This window comes from Vicia villosa, linkage group LG2 (genome assembly GCF_029867415.1).
Source record: "Vicia villosa cultivar HV-30 ecotype Madison, WI linkage group LG2, Vvil1.0, whole genome shotgun sequence".
NCBI lineage: Eukaryota > Viridiplantae > Streptophyta > Magnoliopsida > Fabales > Fabaceae > Vicia > Vicia villosa.
Genome location: NC_081181.1, coordinates 188,465,172 through 188,491,207, shown reverse-complemented (window position 1 = coordinate 188,491,207; position 26,036 = coordinate 188,465,172). Strand labels below are relative to the sequence as shown.

Genomic DNA, 26,036 nt, shown 5'->3' with positions numbered 1-26,036 from the left:
ACGATTCTTTAACGCAGTCTCTATCTTTGGTTGACTTGACAAAAGCAAAACCACATCAATGAACAAGCACCAATTATGTCTCCATTTGGCAAACCTTTTTTTTATGATTTCTTGTTTTTGTTTACAAGCGAAAAAACAAAAACCTCTTTCTTTTCATCCTAAATTCTAACGCCATTTACCTAGAAGCTTCTAATAAAACACTTTTAAATTATGAACCTCCAACCCTCACTTTTGTGATTTTCTTAACAATTCAATCATTTTATCTATTCTTTTTTATTATTTGACAATTTTTGTTAAATCTAAGAGTTTGAGTGAATATAATAGAATTCTACGGTTTAATATACACAAATTTATATCAGATCAATTTTTTTAATTAGAAAATACTTAAATTTTCTTATAAATCTATTTAGTTAAAAAGAATAGATCTTAGACTATAAAAATAATTTTTAAATCTATTAAATTAGTCTATTTAAATAAATATAAATAATTTTATTATTATTATATTGTATTGTACTTTGAATTAAATTAAAGAAAATAAAACATAGTTATCATGAATAAATTATGAGACTAAGTTGAAAACATAATTATCATGAATATGAAAGTAAGTTGAAAAGATCCATCAACTAAGTTGTTTTCATTAACTAAACAAATGATCTCACAAAATTTATATTATTATTTTAGCTCCATTAAGTTAATGCTACTAAATTTTTAGTATCAATGATATTTTAGTTTTTTAGTTGATGTAAACATTAATTCAATTGTTTATTTACATGTGTTCAAATAAAATAAGTTTTTAAGTAGGTTAATAGCTTAATCACATCTTCAAAAATGTCATGTTTAGGTTTATAAATAAGTTTATTACATGCTACAAGTTAGATTTAGACTTTAGGCTTTGTTTGCGAGTTTGGAAGGGAGAGGAGGATTTTGAAAAATAGGAAGAAATTGGGTGAAAAAAATAAAAAGATTTTGGGTAGGAGGGTTTTAGAAGGTTTGGTTTTATTATAATAACAAAAATCCAATAAAATGAAGGAACTCAAAAATTGTATTGAAGGACGATTTTGGAGGACTTACATAAATTTTCTAAATACTTTTAGGTTGTTATAGTATTCTGAAAATTAAAAATTTTATAATGATAATGACTTTTTTATCATTCTAAACAAAATCATTTTTTCAAAAAATGTCAAGTATGGGGACATATCTTATGAGAAAACCTTTTATATGTGAGAATGATAAGAATAGTTATCAATCTTTTGATTAAGAATAAACGGTTGTAATTAAAAAGGCACATATGTGATTCAATCTATCCAATTATTTCTCATAACTCTTTTACTAAAAAAGCTCGTTCTAATAATAAATAATAATTAAATGAGTTGATTAAATCATGTGTCTTTTTAATCACAATCATTTATTCTTAATCAAAAGGTTAATAAATATTCTTATAATTCCCACAAATATTTAAATAAAATTACTAATCATATTTTAAATCATATTTTATAAGAATAAATTAATAAATTACTTTCTTATGAATTAACTTATTTTATTAATTAACTTATTATATTATGTTGTATATCAAAAGACCAGATTGAAATAAAATATGATTTATATATCATATCCTATCTCTTATCATACACACCAAAATAAAATATAATACATATATATCCTATCTCTTATCATACACATCAAATAGACCCTTATATACCAAAGGTTAAAACAAAATTTGTTTTACAAGAATACTTTGCAAGGTCAACAACATCTTAGATACCAAAGAATAAAACAAAACTTGTTTTACAAGAATGCTTTGAAAGGTCCACAACATCATTATAAATTTTAAAAATAAATTGTACAACGCATAAACTTGAAAATTCCACCATAAGATGGTTTTGACAATCTTGATAGTTGAAAATCTCTTTGAAAAGTTTTATGATCCTGATGTGATGTCGTTCTCTTCAATGGAGAAGATCTCGAAATTCTTGAAAAAATATAGTAAAACACTTATAGAGAATAAACTCCAATTAATTCAGTTTATTTGTGCCTAGTGAATCTATCTTAATTTTACTTATATAACACAGTTCGCGAGACCATTCCTAATATCAGTTGGTCTTCACAGTTACATCTTCAGTGACATGCAGGAACGCATTAGTCAATGTTCAATCCACTAAGTTGCTTATTACTAGATATAAACTCATCTATCCTTGACATATAGACTTATTCACTTTTAGAAAGAAAAAAAACCAAAGCAAGTTCTATTCTTACAATCCAACATGAATGTACCCAAGGTAAAAGCAACATCCAATGTTAAATAAACATTCATCTTCAAACTTTTAACCTGTATAAATCATCTACTGAAAGACCAAGTTCCAAGTATAATGGTAACAAAAATGTAAAGAAAAGACGCTGATGCACACTCTTATTGGACAAAATATAGGACAGAAACTCTTCAATTTTGAACAACTCTATGCCGAAGGGTCTTGTCCCAATTTCCAATGTAGAAACAGTTGAATCCGGTTACTAGACAATCAAAAGATTTCACATGAAATCAAAATCATCCAAAGCATCATATCGATCAGCGGCAACAAAATCTTCATCTGGCTTGTCAACATTAAGCTGCTTTTTCTTGCCACCTACGGACACAATAAAAACCATAAAATCAAAGGGAAAAAAGAGAAAGATAGCATAACATTAATAATAAAAGCAACATAGAAGGTTATAATGTTCAGACAAAGTTACCTGTCTTCTTTTTACTAGCATTGGATTCCTTCTCTGCTTTAATCTTTTCATTTGCAATGGCAGTTACTGAAGACGCAATATCTTTGGCATCTGCTCCTTTTAGAGAAGTCATTGATATTCTCATTACTGACTTCAGTAGATTCATATAATGATAACTTTTCTGCATTCATCAAGAAAATTAGGATGCACATTCCACAAATAGTTAAAAGGAAGGTAAAAAGCAGAAGTGTTAAACCTCGAAAGCACGAAGCCTGTGTGAGATGAGTTCTGCGTACTCCAAGAAATCACTCTCAGATTTCGGTATAAAAGTATCAATGTTCTTTTCATCAGGAGCCCCACCAAACAATTCCTTAGTTGACTTATAATCTGCTTCTTCAACTAGTCTGTTATAGGAAGATAATCAAATCAGAAACGGTAGACTACTTAGACTATAAGTTATTTATCTGATTCTTTTATATGCTGTACTCACTCAGAAGCTGTGACAGTCATACTTAGTAAAAGGAAGAAACAAGTTTACATAAGATACTACTCAACCATCAAAATTAATTGCAACATAAAATAGAGAACAAATATACTCAAAAGTTGATTTTCAAATCATTGAAATTCAGAGGTTTTAATCAGAACAAGGAAGCCAAAATTCTACTTCAATAGACTTTGTTCAAAGAGAGATGTTTGAACTTATAAATGAAGATACCAATCCTTAAGTTATGCTTATAAGTTAGGTCGCATTTTCATTTCTAAATCAAGAAGTTATAAAATGATTCTAAAATCAAGTAGGAGAGTGATTAAAATATTATATGATTATCTATCACATCATTCCTTTAATCATTTAAAAGCTCAAATATATATCAAGATATAGACTTAGCCCTCAAAACCCAACCCATAAACATACCTTTAGTACATCTCACCCTCCCTAATTTGCAACCCCTTTTATCTCCTATGTACAAAATTCAATAAACTGCACGCAATTGAGGCAGCTAAGTCAAATTTAAACCTCTAAGTGCTTGGATATTAAATTTGATAGTTTGTATATATTGCAGGATTTTTCTGTCATATGGATGCAAATTTCAAGTAAATTCCATGTTTGGTGTGTGTCCATCATAAAAGTTTCATCTTTACAAAGAACTCAATTATTGACTCTTTACCATCCATGTTCCATTTCAGAAAACATAGAGTCTTAAATGTGTGGCAGTAATGTGTACTTAGGCTTACGTAAAAGCTAGCCTTAATAACCCACTATATTGCCTGCTCAAGTAGGAGCCAAAGAAAAGCTAGCTCTAAAAAAGAGAAATTTTATTGAAACCACGGCTAAAATATTAACAAACCACTTTACCATTTAACAAAACCAAGTTGCCATAAAAGCACATAAAAACAATCAAACAAGAAAGAAGTTTCGGTTTGTAGTTGACTTATTATATCTAGCACTTGCTCAATCATATTTTCTTAGCCAGCATACATGGCAAGCGATGTTATGTGGCAAGGCTACACAAGGTTACTTGTAGCGTGTAATAATATATATGACACCAGAAGAAGTAACAAGTTACTCTAAAAGGTACATTAGAATCAAAGAAATCAAATCAGAGGCAAAACAATAAACCTTTGTTGGCGAAGTTTTTCAGCTAGAGGATCCAGTGGTTCTTCCTTTACTGGTTCTACTTTCTTTCCCTTCTTATCAGTAGCTTTTTCAGAAGACTTTTTAGGAGCCTTTTCAGTTGCTTTTACTGCAGGTGCTGCGGGTGCCTGATGATATTATGCAAGCAATAAAAAACTGTCAATTAGTATCTAAGGAAACAGTTAAAGACCATAATTATCAGAAATGCTACATTATTTTTTTAAATCAAAATGCTGCATCATTACATTAGAAGAAATCATGAAATTTATTTAAATATACTAAACTCATAACTGTTAAAAAGTACAAGTAAAGCAACTGCACAATTATTTATTTCAAACCAAAAAATGTACTCATTGAACTATAGCTGTTTGCATAGTAATGCACAAAACATAAAAGATTTAAAGCAATGGTGGTTGCATTGGCATCAAGGTAGTAAAAAAGGAAGTGCTAGTTACAAAATAAGATGGTAGTTGAGTAACTGAATGAGCTATGTCTATCTTTTTTATTTTAAAATTATAAATGTAAACAATTGAATACATGTAAATGAATGAGGTATCAAAAATCATTTCCAATTGTCCTTACAGGAGCGGGCTCATCGTCGTCCTCCCAAGAATCCTTTATTTCATCTTCATCCACATCTTCATCTTCCCATTTAAGTTTCGGCTCTTGTAACTTATGTTCAATAGGTGCCAATTTCTCTTCCTCTGAAGCAAATATACAAACATTTCTCCAATCAACAACAATAAATAATTAATACAGACACAGTAAGAGAAACACAGTATGCTTAGACTGAATTAGTGATTTATATGCAACTTGTATGTGACAATTTGAATTGATTTAATTTATAAATGAAATCTATAGTTGGGAAATCTAAGTAATTATTAGGAAACTACCCGATTATGAGATCTTGTTCTTTGGTAGTGTAAATTTAGAGATACACTCAAATATTGAACTTGAGTGAAATGAGATTTGGTCATAATTTTTATATACTATGATGTTAATCCCATAATGAGTCATGTAGCACCAACCCCCTAAAATGCTATAAGAACGGGGGTAGCCACTACTGCAAGGACTATGAACCAGTGTGCAAAGTAAACATAAATACTCAAAAATATAAAACTATATACAATTAAAGAGAGCACTACTCCAGTGTGCAAAGTAAATATAAATACGCAAAAACAGAAAACCATATACAATTAAAGAGAGCATCATACTTCATAATTGATGAACCTAAAATACAGAACTTAAACAGAGAAGAACATAATAGAACTGAACTAAAAGTAGAAAGAAAAACAAATTGATTGTGAGCAAGAACATAACAGAATGATGAACAAAAGAATTCCCCTTAACAGGGTTCAAATTGACATTTACAAGCTTAAAAAATCAATTATTAAAAAAATGGAAAATTTGGCCTGAAATACTAATTGCAAGCGCAAAAGCTGTTTGGGGCCGCAATTATCTGCCACAACAACTGCTATTGCGGACGGCAGCTCGCAGGCCAAAAGAGTCACACCGAAACCGATCACTAGCACGTTATTCCGCTAAAGCATGCAATTGACAACATAGTCTATATATATACATGGACAATATCATACTTATTTGAGTAGTCCTTTTATAAACTAATATTTAAGCAATAACAATAACAAGCTTATTAAATTAAATCTCTAACATTCAAAGGGTGAAATTAAGTTTATTTATAAGTAAAATCAACTCTATACAAAAGTTCCAAATAATTCATAACCCTCATTTGTAAAGAGGAAGGTTAGGACTGAGATAATACTAAACAGCATGAGAAAATTTCAAAGATGGTATCTGGAATTGGGCAGTAAAATAAACAATAATATAACTGAACAACACATATAAGCTGTGTGAAAGTAAAACACACTACACATCTAGGGCTAGTTTGGATTGACTTATTTAGGTTTTTACAATGTGCTAAAATTAAAAAAGAATAAGAATCGCATTACCCCAATCATCCTCCATTTGATCTGATTTCACAGGGTTACGAAATCAGAATGGGTAACAAAAACTGTTCCTGATTACCAGCTGCATTAAAAGTAAAATTTGTCAGATATCAGAATCACTAAAAACAATGAGAGTTCAATCAGGACCACATCATCAAACTCTACAAAAACAAGTGATAAAGACTGAATCTAGTTAATCGCAGCCAATATCTGCACAATCAGTCCGGTGCGGGTGATAGCGGCCACCGGACGCTACAGTGACGTCGGGTGCGGCGGCCTAAGATGAATTTTACGATAACAACGCGCCGCCGTCACGGACATCGCGCCGTGTAAATTGAAGATTTTTGAAAAAAATGAAAATCTTAACAGATTAGCGTTAATAATCACAGTCTAAAGAGGAGGGATGGAGAAGAGGAATTGAGTAATCGGAATACGAACCAGCGGAGGGCTTGAATTACGGTGGTGGCGGCGGCGGCAGATTTTGCTAGGTTAAACGGAATGGAAGAACTCCAACATTGCAAAGTGACGCGATGAAATAAAAATAATATTATCTAAAGTATAAATATAAATGATGGTTTTTTTTTTATATGAAAATTCTAGATACTCGACATATTGGATATGAAATGAAACGGTCCAATATCAAATATTTATTTTACATTAATTCACCTTATCAATATTTTTTATATTTATAATTAAGAGAAAAAGGGATATGCACCGAGAGTGTAAAATATTTGTATACTATCAACCAATCACAACCATGCATTCAATTAAAACACAATTTTAATTTTAAAAAATTAATATGACATGGCAAGTATAAGAATTTTAATTGGATGTATGTGTAAAGTTTGTTTACACTGTCAGTGCACTACCTATAAACTCTATAATTAAAGTTATTATTATTATTATTATTCAAAATTCACATAATTGTATTTTATATAAAAAAATATTTAATAAGTATTTTGTTTATTTTTTATTAATTTTAATTTTGATGCAAATTTATTTAAATTTTTATTTAAACGACAGATTTTTATCAACCAAAATTTTTAAATTAAGGATTTTTAGTCATGGACGATCTTCTTAGGCATTATGTGAAGAAAGTTATAATTAAGAATTTTACTAATGTTTAAATAGATTAATAAATGGACGAACTTCTTAGGCATTATGTGAAGAAAGTTATAATTAAGAAATTTACTAATGTATTGACTTATTTGAATTTCTTAATAACATTTGTTCATAAGAAATTTAAGAAATTTTTAGCTTATTTTTCAATATTCTTCTAGATAATTAAACTTTATTTTGTATTATTTTTTCAAAGTATAAAATACAATATAATAATAATATATTTATTCATATTTATTCATGTAGGACAGTTTGGTAGACTTCAAAGGCTTTTTTTTATGGCTTGTGGCCTAAACTTTTTAACTAAATACTCTCTCCGGTCTCAAATATAAGCAACAAAAAAAAATTGTGATCTTAAATATAAGCAAAAAAAATCTATATTTATTACATTCAATGTCACTATTCTAAATATACCTTTATAATTTTTTACATTTTAAATGTTTGCAACAATTTACAAAGCAAAAAATAGAGGTAAAATTAGAAAGAGTATGAGAATTAAATGCATTGAGACATTCTCGTTAAAGAGTGAGTTTTTTTGTTAATTTGCTTATATTTGAGACCGGAGTGAGTAGGCTTATAAAAAAGCATAAATAATTTCTATTTAAAAAAAAGTCTAGACTAGTAGGTCTGCGTATAATAGGTTGTGTATAATAGGTAGTAGGCATTTACTCTTTATGTACAAACACCAGATAATTTGATTATAATTATGCACAAACTGTGCATTATATAGACTAGTTCAAATGAGCATATTATGTGGATTGCATTCAATAATACCAAAATAAGCACATTATGTGCATTATAAGATGTCATTGTGTCATTGGCCTTGAAATTTCATCCTATGACTTCATTTTGGCAATACATGTCCTTAATTTTGGATATTTTTGAGTAGGAGCATCATCTTTGGTGTTGCCAATTTCCAATGGTGGACGCATTTGATCCTGTGTCAACATTATTCCTAGACATCCAAATAGTCTTCAACCTATCACTTGCCCTTTTTGGTTGTTGTAATTTCTTCTTTGGTTCTAACCTTTGTTTCTTTTTCGGAGATTTGATAGAAACAATCACTTCTTCTGCTACAGCTGTTGGATTAACAATCTGAGATGCTTGGGACTGTCGATATACAGCCTCTATTGAGGCCAGCGTGTCTTCAATGGATGCATCAATCTCATGGTCAAACCAATGAACAGTAGAAGCATCTCCATTGACAATCACATTCTTAACATCTTCATTAATAGACACATTTGCATCATCTTCATTAACAGTCACATTGCGAGCATCTTCATTAACACTCACATTCTCAACATCTTCATTAACACTCACATTCTCAAAAACTTCATTAACACTCATATTCTCCGCATATTTGCTAGCCTTGGTCCTTAATGTTTTTCTCTAAGAACAAACCAGAAATCAGTAGGACTCATATTAAATCATGCAAATTAGGAAACCAATAATAACATTAAATCATAAACTAGTAATAACATTAGAGTACACAAATTTTTCTCTTCAATACAATAGGGTCTTGCTCTTTACTTTGACAAATTTCTTTAGTTATGCCCATACTTGTCACATTTAGTACACATGTAACTTTAGGCCACATATTCACTCCATTAATATGACTTGCATTAAACTAGAAATAGAAATAGAAACTACCAAACCTTGGTGGAATGGTTGGATTGGTCTCTTAACATTAATCTTCACGATATATCCACTACTTTGTTGCTTAAGTTCTGCAGCATAACTCCACAATATTGAATATTGTTTAGTTGAGTTACCTTCAATAATTTCCTCGACTATATGTTTGGCCCACCATGCTCTTCCCTTTATAAACCCTACTGACTATTTTCTTCTAAGTTCAACCATTAAATATGATACCTTATCCTTCCCACTTGAATTCCTCTTTTCAACTAGAACCTTGGACACCCACTTTGAGTTAGCTGACTTGTTATTCAAAACCCTAGCACATGTGAGTGTCCTCACTCATGTCTTTATTTGGTAGGTGTGTTTGTCTCCCACTTCACTAAAAAGTGCTAAGAACCTACATTTACCCCTACAGTCCATCCTAACCCTATAACTTTTATTTCTCACAAACCTAATATCTCTACCATTTAAAACTGGCCAATCTCTAATAGTGACCTTAAATTGATTTAACTTCATACCTAGCTTAAACTCATAGTCTTTATTGAGCAAATCTCCTATAAACTTATCATATTTGGGTATCCTTTCACTGTCACTATCATTTGGGTCACTACCAAATTTTTTACTTTTATAATCACCATTATCTTCTACACATCTTGAATTATTTGGTTTCCCACCCATTACTGAACTTTCAGTCATGACACTTGGAGGAGCGACCAACCTGATTTTTGAAGTTGATCTTACAATAGATCCAATTTTTTAGCTTTTAACTTGTATATATATTTTCTGCCATTGATTTCAACTTTATTAGCTTCATGTGGTTAATCAACCTCAACAACCACAAAACCTTCATTATTTTCATTAGCTCTTTCTTTCTCACTATCATCAAATCGTATCCCTTTAGCATCATTATCAATATTTCCATCACTATTTTCACCAACATCTACATATTTTGGATTGAGCACCCTATTCGAGTTATCTTCAACTTTATGCTCCACCCATATATGTCCATCAAAATTGATAAAAATGGAACGATTGGCAACTTTTGCAGCATCATAATCGTCATTCAAGTGGGAGAAATCTTTGTTAATTCCTTCAATCTTTCTCCATAATTTAACACCACTACCATCATAACCCCATTATTTTACTAAGCTCAGAGCTACAAAATATGACATTTGTCTGAATTTTGCCCACTTACTATTGTTTCAACTCCTCAGTAAAAAATGAAGCTATCACGGACAAACTCTCCACCATGGTGAAAGATAACTTTGAACAGACCCATACCTAAAACAATGCAGTGGAAATGTTACAATAAACCATTGGTAACGAAAATGTACAAGAAACGACATAAGAACTGATATGTACCTAGAAGCGATGAAGAAACTTTCATTGTGTAGGTAAGGAAATGCAACAACCTTGTTGAGAAGACAATGAAGACTGTCGTATTTTTTTTCTAGGTTTTGGTCAAATAATTTTAGTAAAGGGTTTATTTTAATGTTTTAGTAATTTGAAAGAAAAAAAAACATGTTAAAAATAATATTAAGAACATCTATCATGTCGTGTGGGTATGTATTTAAATGAAAAAAAAAAACAGTGTGTACATGCCACGTCTACCATTTTGTTGACCAAATCCACTAAGGGGGCAAAATATGAAAATCTTGTAAGGACAAGGATGAAATCTGTATTTTTTTTACAGAGTTATTTTTTGAATTCGCCTAAGATGAAAGAGGAAAATGGATATTAACCTTAAATTGTATAGTTTCAAGCTCTTTCATGTTTTCTTAAAAGGGCCTAAGCAAACTCTAAGAAAAAAAACTATACTTCACACTTCTACATTTTAACATAACCCTCTTATACTATGGGATAAAATGGCAAAAATATCCTTTTATCAAAAAGAAAAGTAAAATTATAACAGTAAAATTAAATATTATGGATATTTCAAAATTCTTTATAACATTTTGGATTTGTATGGAATTGTCTGGATATCCAAAACTAAGAAAACTATTTTATTTTATATGTTTATATAAGATTTTATTCAAAATCAATAAAAGTTTATGGTAAATGCATTGAATTTATGTATTTGTAAAATATTTGGTGCAATTTATTTTGTATCATATCATATTTTTGAATAAATCTAATATAAATGCAAAGGATTAAACTAAATTTGTTAATATATCCAATGTAAGTGCATGGTTTATACTAGATTTATTAATATATCTAGTGTAAATGCGTGGACTTATATCAAATTTATTAATATATCCAGTGTAAATGCATACGACACGAGATAGTTATGAAATATCAATAGTTGTAGGGGTGACATTGGGCTCTTACAAAATTAGGTAGCAAAGTTTCTTTAATTGTTTGATTTATTATGTTTTTAGTGAGACGCGAAAGAAGATATGGTAGCATCATACCTAGATTGAGTGACATACATTTTAGTTATGTTGTAGAGAACTCTGACGGAGACAACATACGAGATTATGTTGATGGTCATTTAAGCACTAGGGCGGGTATAATAGCTTCCACCAGTTCACACCGCAGGAGAATCAAATAGACTAGTGGACCATATACTATTTGCGATAGAGGAGGTAGAGCTAAACGCTCCGAAGGAAACAATGAGGAGGCATATATTGTTGTGCCTAATCATGTTGAGTTAACGAGGAAATAATGAAATTGAGATAAAATGTCTAAGGTGGCAGATCCAAATATCCAAATTTCGTCTCCCTTAAAAAAAGGGTTTCATTATCCATTTATAGCAACTGATTTGAAAATTAGGTCAACCTTACTTGTCCTCTAAGGTGTATCCCAAGGAATAAATCACATTCATTTTCATGTGTGCTATGATATTGAAATTCTTAATATACTCGTGACAACTATTGTCTTTTTCAACACAACTTTCATTCTTATCCATATTTGCCAACTCAACAACATAAATAATTTATGGGAAAATTCTCTAAGTCATAGTTGTTTAATATATTGTCATGACTTTATTCATCCCCTTCTCAGATTTAAGTATACCATAGTAACACAAATATATCTTGTTGTGAGACCAAGTATCACCTGACTAACTATGCAAAAGAGAAAACATATGAAATCCACAAAATAATGCACTAGTGTGTTTGAATCAAATACTCCACAATATACATGAATCTAATTAAAACACGACTTAAAAACCCAATTTCCAACTCATTAAATAAAATATCTAGGGCTTATATAACTCATATAAACAAATTTATCACTCGCACTTTATAAAATGTCACATGGATTCTAAGAAGGGTGCGACAAAAATAAAGAAGATGAGTCAAGAAAGGATTTTGTGATGATGTGTGCTTACAATATGTATGGTTATCTTATTGAGAATGTTGTTTTAGATTATTATCGTGCACTTACAACCGAAGAGGTTAAACTCCATAATGTAATCAAGGCCATGATGGAAAAATTAAAGCTTGTCTCAAAAGACCTTTAAGATATGCACTCCAAGGCAGAGAAGAACAAGAAGAACCTTATAGATGAACTTGTTACTCATGCCAATTTGGATATGGAGAAAGAGTTTGCTTCTTTGAAGGATCATTTTAAGGAGGTTTTTATTTTAAAATAAATACTAGCTTTCTTGAGAAGCAATGCAAGGAGCAAAATACCTAAATAGACTAAATGAAACTCTTAATTAGCATCAATATGATTTTGACTAGGACATCAAGCAAGTGCATCACATGTTTCCACCAAAACAAGGCTGTTTCTTTAGGCAAGCTCATTCGCTTCTTGTATTGTGCGTTATATGCTCCAATATAAGGACCAAATTTTTCCATAACCATTGCATCTGGACCATATTCTAACTTGAAAGGTTCTTTGCATGTTGATGAATATGAATTCGTCTAATATGACCATTACACTTGGCGAAATTAGTTGGTTCACCTTCTTTTGGATGTTTTGAGTTTCTTCTTAATTCCATTCAAGATTGCTTTATTAATAGCTTTAACTTGTACATTAGCGTTATGTGCTCTAGCGAGATAATTTGTTTTCTATGCCCAAGTTGTCTCATAATTTTATTACTCAGGAACTTGTGACTACTAAGTTTCGTCATCAGATATTATGTAACGAACTAATCCAAATTTGTAAATGATTATTTTCCACTAAATTTTGCATACCCTTTCTGTCGTGATTGTGGCAAAGGACTCAGATTTCCACCACTTTATGAAGTAGTATATTCACATTACTAAGAACATTAGTTTTCATAAGTCTAAGGGGAGAGGTAATATGTTCACCCCACATGTAGAATGATCAAGAGGAGTTATACATTATTATGCTTAGAGAACTTATGCTAACTAAACTTCCGCTTGAGGAACTTAGTGTATCCTTGGGCGAGATCACATCCAATAAATCACGCCTAAGAGGCACGATCCATATCCCGCCCCAGAGATAGGATCACCAGTCTTGCTTAAAGATTCAATAGAAGTCCAATCCGAGAAGTAGAATGTCTTGCCTGAGGGACTTGGCTTCCCATCAGCCATGCCACACATCACGACACCTAAAGGGCATGCAATCCCAAAAGCACACTAAGATCCTGTTAGAGGAAACCATGACGAGTTACGTCGCACTATGACAAGATTCAGATTTCCCAAAGAGGTCAAAAAAACCCAAGAGAATAAACATAGGTTCTCGGGATACTCCCTCGAGCCATGATCCAAAACACTTCATCTTCTACCAAATGCCTCGTGCTTTAGAGATTATGTAGTGTTATAATTGTAAAGGGCCTCACCAAAGACGATGTCTTTATACCATCCAAGGGGTAGCGACGGATGCATGTCGCCTGAAGGGAGGTATTGCCTCGCCCCTATGGAATTTCATATTGCCTGTCATTGGAAACGTGGGATAAAATGCTTCTTGGATATAGGGAAGTTCAAGGTCATTATTGGCCCACATCTTTCTTAGAAATAGGCGTTCAACGATCAACAATTTACCGGGTGACCAACCAGTATATTTCATGCAATTCCATATTAGACTAAGAGTTTGTTAGATTTGTTTTAGTAAAATTATTTTTTTAATTTTTAAAATTTGTAAATTATAAAATTTGTTTGGGTAGTTTAATTTTATAAAACTATTTTTGAAAATTATTTGCTATTTGATAGTTTTAAAAAATAAAAAACTAAAATAGATTTTTGAAGGTTTTTTATTTTAGCTTTTTGTTTTGGAAATTAAAAAGAGTAAAAAAATAAAGAAAAGTGGTACACTTTTTATTAATGACAAATTTATAATATTATTTAACGTTAAAACAACTTAAAAAATTAGAATACTAAATATATTTTTTTTCCAAAATTGTTTTTTAAAATAATTTTTACATACTAAAAACTAAAAGTTAATTGAATGGATTCTAAATTTATTTTAAAGTAAAAAAACTTAATATTTTTTATAAGTCTTTTTAATTAAAAAAGCTTAGCCACAAAACATTAATTTTTTTTAAAGTTTATTAAATCAATTTATTTAAATAAATGTAAATAATTTTATTATTATTATTATAATATATTTTATACTTTGACTTAAAATAAAAGATAAAACTTGAGTAACTTGTGAAAACAAATTTAAAAATTTCAAGAATATCATAAATTGTTTTATTATTAGGTATGATTAGATAAGTTAATGCAAACATATTTAGGCTTTGTTTGCTAGGCACGGTGGAAGAGAAGGTTTCCGAAAACAAATTTTTAAAAAAATATACAAAAATATTGACATTTTTATATAAATAAATTTGTATAAAATAATTTAAAAAAATGTTCATTATTACTATATTTTTTATTTTTAGAATAGTATAATATAAAATTTATTTGAAAAATTTATTTTTACCCTTCAAACCTTCCTTCAATATAAATTTTAAAGGCTTCTTTCTACTCAATCTTTCTCTTTTTTACAAAACTCTCCCCTCTCCCCTCCAAACTCCCAAAGAGACTTTACTCTCATTGGTCTTTTAATTTTGTTACTCTATTTAAATATTGATTAAATTGTTTATTTACGTATGTATATATTCAAATAATATAGGATTTCAAGTAAATAAGTTAATCTGACATTTGAAAAGACCATTTTCTAACTTATAAATAAGCTTATGATAGACTCCATACCAAACTTAAGTCAAACTTAAATTTGACAAAACTTAACTCGACTCAACTTATTCCCACCTCTCTTTAACTCTCTTTAACTCAGACTCACTTATTCCCACCTCTCTGCCTACAAGGATCTAATTGGTAACATTGCAATTCAACTTATCTTAAAAACTAATTTGAATCACAAACTATAGCTTGATTAGAAATAAATAATATACAATTTGATTAGGTATAAGCATGATTTCTAAAATTTGAGAGAAATATAGGGCAATCAAAACACAAACTAAAAAAATGAAACTTAATTTACTACAATTATTCTCTTTCTTTTCGGTTATTCACTTCCTCTAAAATTCCAAACAACAACAAAATAGAAATTCCCTTTGGTCCACCATTATATATGGGTAAAATCTTTCCATGACATACTTTCATATACTCCAATGTCCTTCATACAATGGTAATCCAAAATAAATCACTTTAACTAGTCATTACAATACCTGATTAGAAAAAGAAAAAGGAAGAGCAACCATTAAGCTAAGAACAGTAACAACAATGTCCACACAATATACTATGAAGTACATTAGAAGAAATGAGCCCGAGGGAGAAACCGGAAAGGAAAATGGTGAGATATCAAGAAGTCTGACAGAAGCTCCTCAGAACTATCTTCTTCAACAATATAACAAGAAAAACTAATTGAAATTCAGAAATTGGAACGATAGAAGTAAAATTTCGGTTGCATCTGATTAATTCATCATTGGAGCTTTAGACCAGACTCGATACAAACAACACACACGGCATTCTACGATCTAAATAAAGTGGAATCTCATCCAAAACATTAAAGCTGACAACAAAAGCCGAAAACTAAACATATCATCCCTAGCCCATGAAAAATATAAGATGCAGATCAATAGGAGAAGCTCCTCTCGTTTACCAATGCTTTAAACCAATGAGAAAAATTAAACCTAGATCTACAGATGTGAGAACATTTTTTAAGAGGAAAAAGCAGTTTAGCATCATCATCAATGTATTCACATCTAAATGTAAGAATCTCGACTAATCAACTGTCAAAATTCAAAATAAGGAACTAGTTGATTAATCACCAAAAAAAATGTAAATAGAAAATAGAGAAATGTAAAATGTATGCACATCCAACAATTGAACAAATTCAACATACAAGGTTTTCGTCCAATAGTCATAAACATAAACAATAAATAAAAACAACAATAAACCGCCATTTATGCACAACAAATTATTAAACAAAATCCTAAAACATGTTAAACATATTAAAGAGGAGATTTAGAGGCAATACACTGTCAGATTAAACAAGTTTTACACTGACATGACATCCAATGAAAGCCCTTCATTTTACAACTTCATATCATTGATTTTAAGATCAATTTACAAGAATAGCACATGTTAGAATGGAGTACTTTCATTGGACACATGTGTAAAGTTGGTTTACACTAACAATGCATCTAATTTAAACTCAAAGAGCAAACCTTCAATTTGATTCCAAAATTAGATGATTTCTCAACCCCCTATGCTAAAAAATTTCAAAATACACTATCAGATGCCTGCTTTCTTGTCGGCCAAATGCCGCATTTTAGGGGGGCGGATTGAAGAATCATCCAAAATCATCATTCTCTACGGTTTGGTCCCTCAAGTATAGAAATGCAATATAGATAGTCAGCATTCCATAAATAAACTATTCTCAATCTATCAAAGTTGGACTCTAAACTACGAGACTCTCTTCGATCCTATCTTGAGAGTTTGAAAAACTAACTTAGTTTGGATAAACAGCTTATTTGCTGCCTATAGCACAAGTGCTTATCGAAATAAATGCTTATGAATAACTCTCCATAATTTATTTTTATAACAAAAGATAAAATAAATTTAAATTGTTTTTATATATGTTATAAGTTGTTTACCTAAGTTTTCTTGGAGAATTTATATAAATCCACTCATATTTTTTTATGAAAAATGTCATAAACCAGTTTGAAAAGGTCTCTCAAACAGTATCATAATACTCATGACTCATCAGATTAGCTCGAATAAGTCCAATCCAAACACACTCTTATTATACTTCTATGAAATGTATGCACAACCAATAACTGAACAAAATCAAATATCATACAACAAACAACTACACAAATAATAAATTACCAAAAATTTTCATTTATCATAATAATTAGAGTAAATAGTTATTTGGGTACTTTAATATGCAAGGCAATGTCAACTTATTCTAATAAACATATGAAACATCTTATTCCAGCGAATTTTGTGTGGCATTACGATAATGTGTGAACTCCGATGACAACATTACAATCATATATAATTTTGACAGCGACGCTATAAATGTTTGAATTCCGATGGAGGGATGAGATGAAGAGAGAAAGGAAAGAAATTCCGGGAAGAAGATGTATCAGGAAAGAAAGGTTATTATCACATAAGAGAAACGTGAAGAAAGATGATAAACCGGTGTTGGTAGCAAGTTTGTTTTTGTTTAGAAGGATTGTATAATTGTTTGTTTCTTGTTTGGTTGGCAAGAGGAAGATTCGGTTGACAATCATGAGTTTAACATTAAAGATAAATTAAGTTAAACTCATGATTGACAACCGGCTCTTCCTCTTGCCAACCAACCGAACCAGAAACAAACAATCTTAAAATCCTTTTAAACAAAAACAAACTTAACTTGATGTCGGCACCGGTTTATCAATTTTCTTTACATTTCTATCCGGTGATAATAATTCTCCTCTCTTTCTATCTCTAATACATCTTCTTCCTATTCCTCCCCCTTCTCTCTTCATCTCATCCCTCCACCGGAAATAAATCAGTTGATAGTATCGCCGTAAAAATTTATACATAATTATAATAATGTTGTTGCTGGAGTTCATACATTATCGTAATGCCGCACAAAATTCGCTAGCAGTCATTGTTGCCAGTAATTGCCTTGATGGTACATGAATAATTTCTCCTCCATCTGATATCCATCTCGCAGGCTTAAACTCCAAACAATCCATTCTCCAAATTTGTTCCATCTTTCCCATTGCATACTAAGAATATATTAACTTTGTATTTGGACTAACATGGTCTCTACTTGGTAGTTTATCAAATTTTATATCAAATTTTATAGCACACTTGTGTTCAAATGGCATCGGAGGTTATAACCTTAGTGCTTCAAATATAGAAACCAAAAAAAATGCAATAGAAAATAGAGAAATGTAAAATGTATGCACATCCAACAATTGAACAAATTCAAAATACAAGGTTCACGTCCAATAGTCATAAACATAAACAATAAATAAAACAACAATAGGTAAATAAAGAACTGCCATTTATGCACAGCAAATTATTAAACAAAATCCTAAATCATGCTAAACATATTAAAGAGGAGGAGATTTAGAGACAATACACTGTCAGATTCAATAAGTTTTACAGTGACACCCAATGAAATCCTTTCATTTTACGACTTCATATCGTTGATTTTAAGATCAACTTACAAGAATAGCACATGTTAGAATGGAGGACTTTCATTGGACACATGTGTAAAGTTGGTTTACACTAACAACGCATCTAATTTAAACTTAAATAGCAAACCTTCAATTTGATTCCAACATTAGACGATTTCTCAACCCCTATGCTCAAAAATTTCAAAATACACTATCAGATGCGTGCTTTCTTGTCGGCCAATTGCCGCATTTTAGGGAGTCAGATTGAAGAGTCATCCCAAACCATCATTCTCTACTATTTGGTGCCTCAAGTATAGAAATGCAATATAGATAGTCTGCATTCCATAAATAAACTATTCTCAATCAATCAAAGTTGGTCTCTAAACTATGACTCTCTTCGATCCTATCTTGAGAGTCTGAAAAACTAACTTAGTTTGTATAAACAGCTTATTTGCTGCCTATAGCACAAGTGCTTATCGAAATACATGCTTATGAATAACTCTTCATAATCTATTTTTATAACAAAAGATAAAATAAATTTAAATTGTTTTATATATGTTATAAGTTGTTTACCTAAGTTTTCTTGGAGAATTTATATAAATCCACTCAAATGTTTTTTTATGAAAAATATCATAAACCAGTTTAAAAAGGTCTCTTAAACAGTATCATTGTATTTCTACTCATGACTCATGACTCATCAGATTAGCTCGAATAAGTCAATCCAAACACACTCTTATTGTATTTCTATGAGATGTATGCACAACCAATAATTGAACAAAATCAAATATCATACAACAAACAACTACACAAATAATAAATCTATATTGTTAATCTCGGAAAGCGGCGCGGCGCGGTCAACTCCAAAATAGGAGCGGCGCGGAAGCGGGGAGCGGCGCGGGCGCTATTTCATTATTTACATTTTTTATTTTTTAATTAATATATTTTTTAAATACAAAATAAATAAATAAAAATAAAAAATAAGGGGTTCAAATAATAGTGAGGAGTGGTGTATAGAAAATTAAACAACTACTTTTGGGCTTATGGCCCAAAAACCATAAAAAAGAGCAACAAAAATACTTGGGCCCATCATTCTGAGTCAAACCCTAGGTTATAAGGGTGAGAGAGAACGGTGGAGTGAAAAAGCGCCGCCAAGAAGAAAAAAAAAACATGTTCTCTCTCCTGTTTGTTAGAAAGCTTTTACAGAATCACATCTTTCTTCTCTCTTATCTCTTATCTCTCGCGATCTCTGTTCTCCTCTCTCTGCTATCTCGCCACCTGTTTCACTGTTTGCCAGAAACAGAGTTGACCTGACCCACGAAAATGGAAAAGCGTCCGGAAGCGGCCGCTCCGAACCGCTCCAGAACCTGATTTCGCGGCCGCTCAAGCCGCTTTGAGCCGCTTCACCATTTCGCGCTGTACCGGTACCACCGGAAGCAGCCTCACCGGATTTTCTGCATCGCACCGCTATAGCGGCCGCTCCAGCCGCTTTTAACAACATAGTAATAAATTACCAAAAATTTTCATTTATCATATTAATTAGAGTAAATAGCGAATTTTGTGCGATGTATAGATGGATAAACCGGTGTTGGTAGCAAGTTTGTTTTTGTTTAGAAAGATGGTATGATTGTTTGTTTTTTTGTTTCGTTAGGAGGAAGATTTGGTTGACAATCATGAGTTTAAATTAAGTTAACCTCATGATTGCCAACCGACCCTTCCTCTTGCTAACCGAACCAGAAACAAACAATTATATAATCCTTCTAAACAGAAACAAACTTAACTGGCTGCCGGCGCCGATTTTTCCAGGTTTCTTCAGGTTTCTCTTTGGTGATAATAACCCTCCTCTCTTTCTTTCTCTAATATATCTTCTTTCTAAAATTCCTCCCCCTTCCCTCTTCATCTCATACCTCCATCGGAATATTCAAAAGTGATGTAACCGGAATTCATAACATTATCGTAATGATGCACAAAATTTGATAGCAGTCATTGTTGTCCATCATTGCCATGATGGTACATGAATAATTTCTCTTACATCTGATATCCATCTCGCAGGCTTAAACTCCAAACAATCCAATCTCCAAATTTGTTCCATCTTTCCCATTGCATACTAAGAATATATTAATTTGGTATTTGGACTAACATGGTCTCTACCCGGAAGTTTATCAAATTTTATAGCACACTTGTCTTCAAATGGTATAGGAGGATATAACCTTAGTGCTTCAAATATAGATCTATGAAAGTAAACAAGCTTATCTAGATCTTCCCAACACAAATATTATATCCTAAGTATAAAATTATCGAGAAGCTCCAATACATTTAAAATAAAAACCATAATAGTATCCGATAACACGATTAGATACAAAAATGACAATTTATTCTAATAATCATATAGAACATTGGAAAACATATACTACAATGATTCACTAAGGTTATTCAACAACAATAAAAAAAAAAATCAAAACTTGAAACAATTCCCAAAACGCACCGTATCATTTCGTAGTATTGGCCACTTCATTCGGCGTCTTGGCGACAATAGAAAGCGCGTGAAGTCCAGATTGAAGCTCGTCAGAGAGAAGATCATAGACCAAACGGTGTCGTCTAAGAAGACTCTGACCTTCGAATTTGGGAGAAACGATTTTCAAGTTGAAATGAGTTTCTTTATCGGAAGTATCTTTCATTGCGGCGTGACCGGCGTGCTGATACGACACGTCGTCTACCTCCAGAACGGTGGCTTCGAGGGAGGATTGAAGCTTTGATTTGATTCTGTTGGCTCTTGAGAGTATTGCGGCGCCGTTACGGTAACTCATTGGGTTGGAAACGGTTTTGGTGATTTTAGGGTTTTGGAATGGAGAATTGGGTTGCCGAAATTGGGGAAAGTTCTTGCAGGGTTTGGATAATGACGAAGTGTTAAGTTTATTTATGGTTGGAATTAAATTTTTAAACTTTAGGTTTTTTAATAATAAAATAGGCCTAGTATCCTAAGCATTTCTAGCCCACTTAGTAACACTACAATAATATTTGATGCTTTCTTAATTTACTCTATTTTTTCTTACGCACCACGAGAATTTTTAAATTCTTCTCAAAATCAAAAATGCATTTTCGAGAAGCCCCAAAATTTTAGAAACTCGAGTTTTGGAGGACGAGATCCTACGTAAGAGCTTTAAATTAATTGAAATTATAACTCTGGCTAGAAATCAGAGATGCATCTTCGGAAGCAGCTCACATTCATATGGATTTTTAAGATTTATTGACGTTTACACGCAGAAACAAGCCAAATATTTGAATTGAGTAATCAATGTTCCGAGTTGTACTTAAGGGATTAGGCTGGATATGGAAATCAAGAGTCGATTTATGGTAGGAGGATTGTGGGGGAGATTCCATGATCCTTAACTTTTGTCCCCAACTAACTCGTTATGAACAAGGGACTCCCTTGACTCACTTGAATACATAACATCCTTTTTTTCCCCACTAAACTGACAACTACTATCATCCACCAAAACTTCTCGAATCTCGATCATACACACAACGGTCCTTAATCTCGGTATACCGTCAAGCAGGGTATCTTTTATGTATCTTAGCGAGAACAAGTAGAATAATAATGATATTCTTGAAGAATCACATGAATCACGAAGATCATGTTTAAGAGAATGAAGAAGATAGGAAACAATACTGGATATGAACAAGAAAGTAAAAAAGGAGAAATATAAGGTTTACACTCTAAATTTACTTTATATTGAGTCGAGGAGTTGAAATAAGCGGAGATCCAACATACGAGAATCAAGAGATCCACTTCACCGCCTACTCGCCAATGCCCAATCATCAAAGGTTACACCACCAAAAACTCTACCATAATGGAAGTTACTATTCTCATGTTGTAATTATAACATTTGTGTTCATAGTCCATCATCTCTTAATTGATAAGCCCCACACAACACAAGAAAATGACGACAAATACCATTAAAATCCTGCCACGCTCTAACAAAGAAAAAAAAAGGAGAAATTGAAAGACAAAGAAAGACCAAGACGAGTTCCGAAAGGAAATGTCCATGGAAAAGTTCAAATTCAAGAGCATGAAGTCCAATGAGCGTGCAGAAGAGCATGTTGGAATGACAAGTCACCCCCTGACTTCGTCGGTCAAGGCTAGGGGGATTCTGTTTTTGGAATGGATTGACACTCAATTTGATAAGGCTCAATGGAGGAACGACCTAAAAAAAAGGAGAGCCTAATTGTTTCACGAGACAAAACAAATCATTGGATCTTGTGGGCTCGTGATTGGTAAGCATTTGTCCTCTAAGACAAGTATCCCTAAGCATATATCCTATTAAGAGAAATTTCTAGAGACTCAAACCTTATAACCCTACTTTAAAAGCCTAACAAAGATCTCTTGTTCAAGTACACACTATTCTTACCCATGAAACTTCTCACTTACAATCCTTACTAACTTAAGCGTAAGAGTATTTACATGTCTCTCCTGCTCTGTCAAACCAAAATAAAATGATACCGTAATTTTCAACCGAAATTAGTCATTAGATTCTACTAATGAGATTAATTTTAATATATGCAGATATATTTATATGTATCTCATTTATTTATTTATTTTATATAAAATTGATTATAAAAATGTTAAATTAGCACAATTATTGTTTGATTATTATTTTCTACATAATGAATTCCAACGAATTGTATGACAACCCCATTAAAGAATTAAAGGAAGAGAAATTAACTCCAAACAAGAACTTAGATGAATGACTTTTCTTTTTATACTTTACCTTTCTTCAAAGATAGCATGTTACAAGAAAATATAAAGCAAATTCACCTTGCTCACTTTCTCATTATCACAATAGTAAATAAAGCAAACATATGCTTCATTTTCAATTTTGGCATGATCTTATTTAACTTATTGGATCATGTTTAAATTAAATATTGGCAACATTAACTATATCAAATGCGTCATGATGATAACCTTCATTTTCATGTTTATTTTCTAATATTCTTGCCACATAAGTCCCTAGTGCAACCACAGCCACTATTCCAAGCACAATATGAATGGTGGTTCTTTTACTCTTCTGCACCCCCCATAAAGAATGCTTCTCTATGGTTGCAATATCTTTGGCATGTTGAGTTGCTTCATTTTTTGGCAACACAATAGAAAGAATCCCTTGAGAAAACTTTGCTTGGATCCCACTCACATCACAATCTTTTGAAACCCTAATTTCTTTGTGGAAACGACTCCATTTCTTCTTACTAGATGCACTTAGAGGTTTTTCTCCATAAATTTTTAGAACCCCTTTATTGTTGGTTTGAACCTTAAGTTGCTCTTTTTTGAAACCTTCATAGATTCAAGAGAAAATTTTCATCATATCATAATCTTATTATTTAATATGCTAAATGAATCAATTATGCTTTTCTTTTTTGTTATTTTTTTTCAATTTTAATTTCTAAATTTTTGTCATATACATATCAAGTTAAGTAAAATTTTGAGGTTGATGTCCTTACAATGTAACTAGGGGCTTTCTTTTTATGATCTCTGACCTTATCTGAAAATTTAAATTGTAGACAAAATAAATATTTGAAATCTCTCTGATTTTTCATTTATTTTTATTTTTATAATGTTTTTGAGGCATATAGTTAATGCTAAAATTTTATCATGAATTATTCTAACATTAACCAAAACTTCAAGCCTTAAATTATTGTAAAAAAAGCAATCAATTAATTCAAATATATTATTTACTTTTTTTAGGAAAATTCTATTAGTTATTTTCAAAGTAGATAAAGGGATTAAAGTTCTTAAGATTTTGCCCACAAATTTAGAAGAGAGAGAGGAGAACATAAGGCATGATAAAAAAATGAAATAATAGTAATCTCCAACTTAAATAAACAGTTTTTATTTTTTTATAGTAGAATTTTTTTTAAATAGTAAAATTTAAAAATTGTTTTATAGAAATTTTAAAAAAATTAATTAATTTTAAATTCAATCTATATTTATAATAATATTATTAAAATATTAGTTTATCATTTAAAAAAATCATTTAAAAATAAAATAAAATATTTCTCTCTATTCTATTTTCTAAATTTTTTTCCTTCTATATACACAAATACCAACATTTTTTTAATATCGGACCTATGATTTTATATATATATATATATATATATATATATATATATATATATATATATATATATATATATATATATATATATATATATATATATATATATATATGAATTGCATCTGAAATTAAAATACTAATGAAAGTTTATAGTCAATGATATATATCTATACCTTTCAAATCAACCTCAAGGATCTTTTGTCCTTCATTTGTGAGCCATTTACAATAAGGTTCAAAATCTTCATACAAACGTTTGCTAATATCTTCATTAGCCTTTGTTGCCATTGAAGGTGATGGACAAGTGGCTTCTCTTTTCTTTTTAACTTTGAGAATTTTCAATTGCAAAAGTTATAAAAATATGTATTGCATTGAATGAATGAAAGAATTGTGATTCATTCCTTTTATACAAATACAAGGCTATGGGGTACGAATTTGTGATGAGGTTTTCATTCTTTAATTTTCTTTTGGTTAAGAATAATACCTTTTTTTGGTTTGAATAGATCGTTAAAGTGAGGTTGCTTGCTTCAATATTCTTATATTGCATGGTTGGATTATGTGTAAACTTCCATTGATGGAAAACCTTTGCTTTAATTTCCTTCCTCATCTCAACTTCTCTTTTTCAAGTCTTTTGATTTTTCATAAGCTAAATACCAAACCAGTACGCTACATCCCATAACATTACTACAATTCTTACAAATAGTTTGCACTAACTACCATCAATGTTGGTCTTGTTTTTGTTAACCGTTAGATAAAATAAAAGGTGGAGATTTTGTGTCATTATTTTTTTCTCTTTCCTCCATTATTAAAATCAAACTAAATAGCTCCATGTGTTTCAAGATGGCGAGTCTGAGGAGAAACTCAATGATGTACCAATGATTAATGATATACTTTCCTTTATTAATGACATAAGTGAAGGTATGTCAAATTTCACTATAAAAAATATTGTCATTATGACTTACAACTGTATCTAACTTATAAATTCGTGAGTAAAAGTAAATTACACGAACTTATCAACGACCATGGGACCCTCGGTAAAACGCCTTTTAGTAAAGTCTGTCGACGGCCACAAAAGTCTACGGTAGTACTATCGGTCAAACCATGAATAATGCATGGGTAATCACCAAACATTCATCTTATATTACCCATGACTGAAACATCAATAATTTATAGTGTGTTTATTTCAAGAATTGTAATTATATTCACAAGAATGTAACAATCCTATGCTTGTTTCAAGGATTGTAATTATATTATCAGGAATGTAACATTGAAAATGCAACAATAGGAGATTTTATTTTGATTTACCATGGGGTCTTATATGTTATTTTGGTTTACCA

At 31.0% G+C, this 26,036-nt stretch overlaps 3 protein-coding genes across 3 annotated transcripts; all 3 read right to left on the bottom strand.

The window, feature by feature from the left end:
• Nucleotides 1-2,192: 2,192 nt before the first annotated feature.
• On the bottom strand, nucleotides 2,193-6,900 carry LOC131653324 (uncharacterized). The gene is made up of 7 exons (XM_058923432.1): nucleotides 6,742-6,900; nucleotides 6,307-6,385; nucleotides 4,922-5,043; nucleotides 4,325-4,467; nucleotides 2,963-3,110; nucleotides 2,728-2,887; nucleotides 2,193-2,621 (listed from the first exon to the last, which is right to left on the bottom strand). Exons 2-7 carry the CDS (start codon nucleotides 6,320-6,322, stop codon nucleotides 2,527-2,529), a joined length of 684 nt encoding a protein of 227 aa, XP_058779415.1. The 5' UTR covers nucleotides 6,323-6,385; nucleotides 6,742-6,900; the 3' UTR covers nucleotides 2,193-2,526.
• A 14,044-nt stretch (nucleotides 6,901-20,944) lies between these two features.
• Nucleotides 20,945-21,512, bottom strand: LOC131653323 (protein BOLA1, chloroplastic). Its single transcript, XM_058923431.1, has one exon. The coding sequence runs from the start codon at nucleotides 21,397-21,399 to the stop codon at nucleotides 21,082-21,084; it is 318 nt and encodes a 105-aa protein (XP_058779414.1). The 5' UTR covers nucleotides 21,400-21,512; the 3' UTR covers nucleotides 20,945-21,081.
• Nucleotides 21,513-23,321: 1,809 nt separating this feature from the next.
• LOC131647701 (inactive protein RESTRICTED TEV MOVEMENT 2-like) lies at nucleotides 23,322-25,086 on the bottom strand. The gene is made up of 2 exons (XM_058917562.1): nucleotides 24,876-25,086; nucleotides 23,322-23,921 (listed from the first exon to the last, which is right to left on the bottom strand). Exons 1-2 carry the CDS (start codon nucleotides 24,985-24,987, stop codon nucleotides 23,509-23,511), a joined length of 525 nt encoding a protein of 174 aa, XP_058773545.1. The 5' UTR covers nucleotides 24,988-25,086; the 3' UTR covers nucleotides 23,322-23,508.
• Nucleotides 25,087-26,036: the final 950 nt, after the last annotated feature.

Coding starts and splice junctions, on each gene's coding strand:
- LOC131653324 (XM_058923432.1), bottom strand. Junction 3,111..4,324: donor GAAAAACTTCGCCAACAAAG/GTTTATTGTTTT, acceptor TTCCTATAACAG/ACTAGTTGAAGAAGCAGATT. Junction 2,622..2,727: donor TGCTAGTAAAAAGAAGACAG/GTAACTTTGTCT, acceptor TTGTGTCCGTAG/GTGGCAAGAAAAAGCAGCTT.
- LOC131653323 (XM_058923431.1), bottom strand. CDS start 21,399: ATGAGTTACCGTAACGGCGCCGCAATACTCTCAAGAGCCAACAGAATC.
- LOC131647701 (XM_058917562.1), bottom strand. CDS start 24,987: ATGGCAACAAAGGCTAATGAAGATATTAGCAAACGTTTGTATGAAGAT. Junction 23,922..24,875: donor CCTTGAGGTTGATTTGAAAG/GTATAGATATAT, acceptor GAATCTATGAAG/GTTTCAAAAAAGAGCAACTT.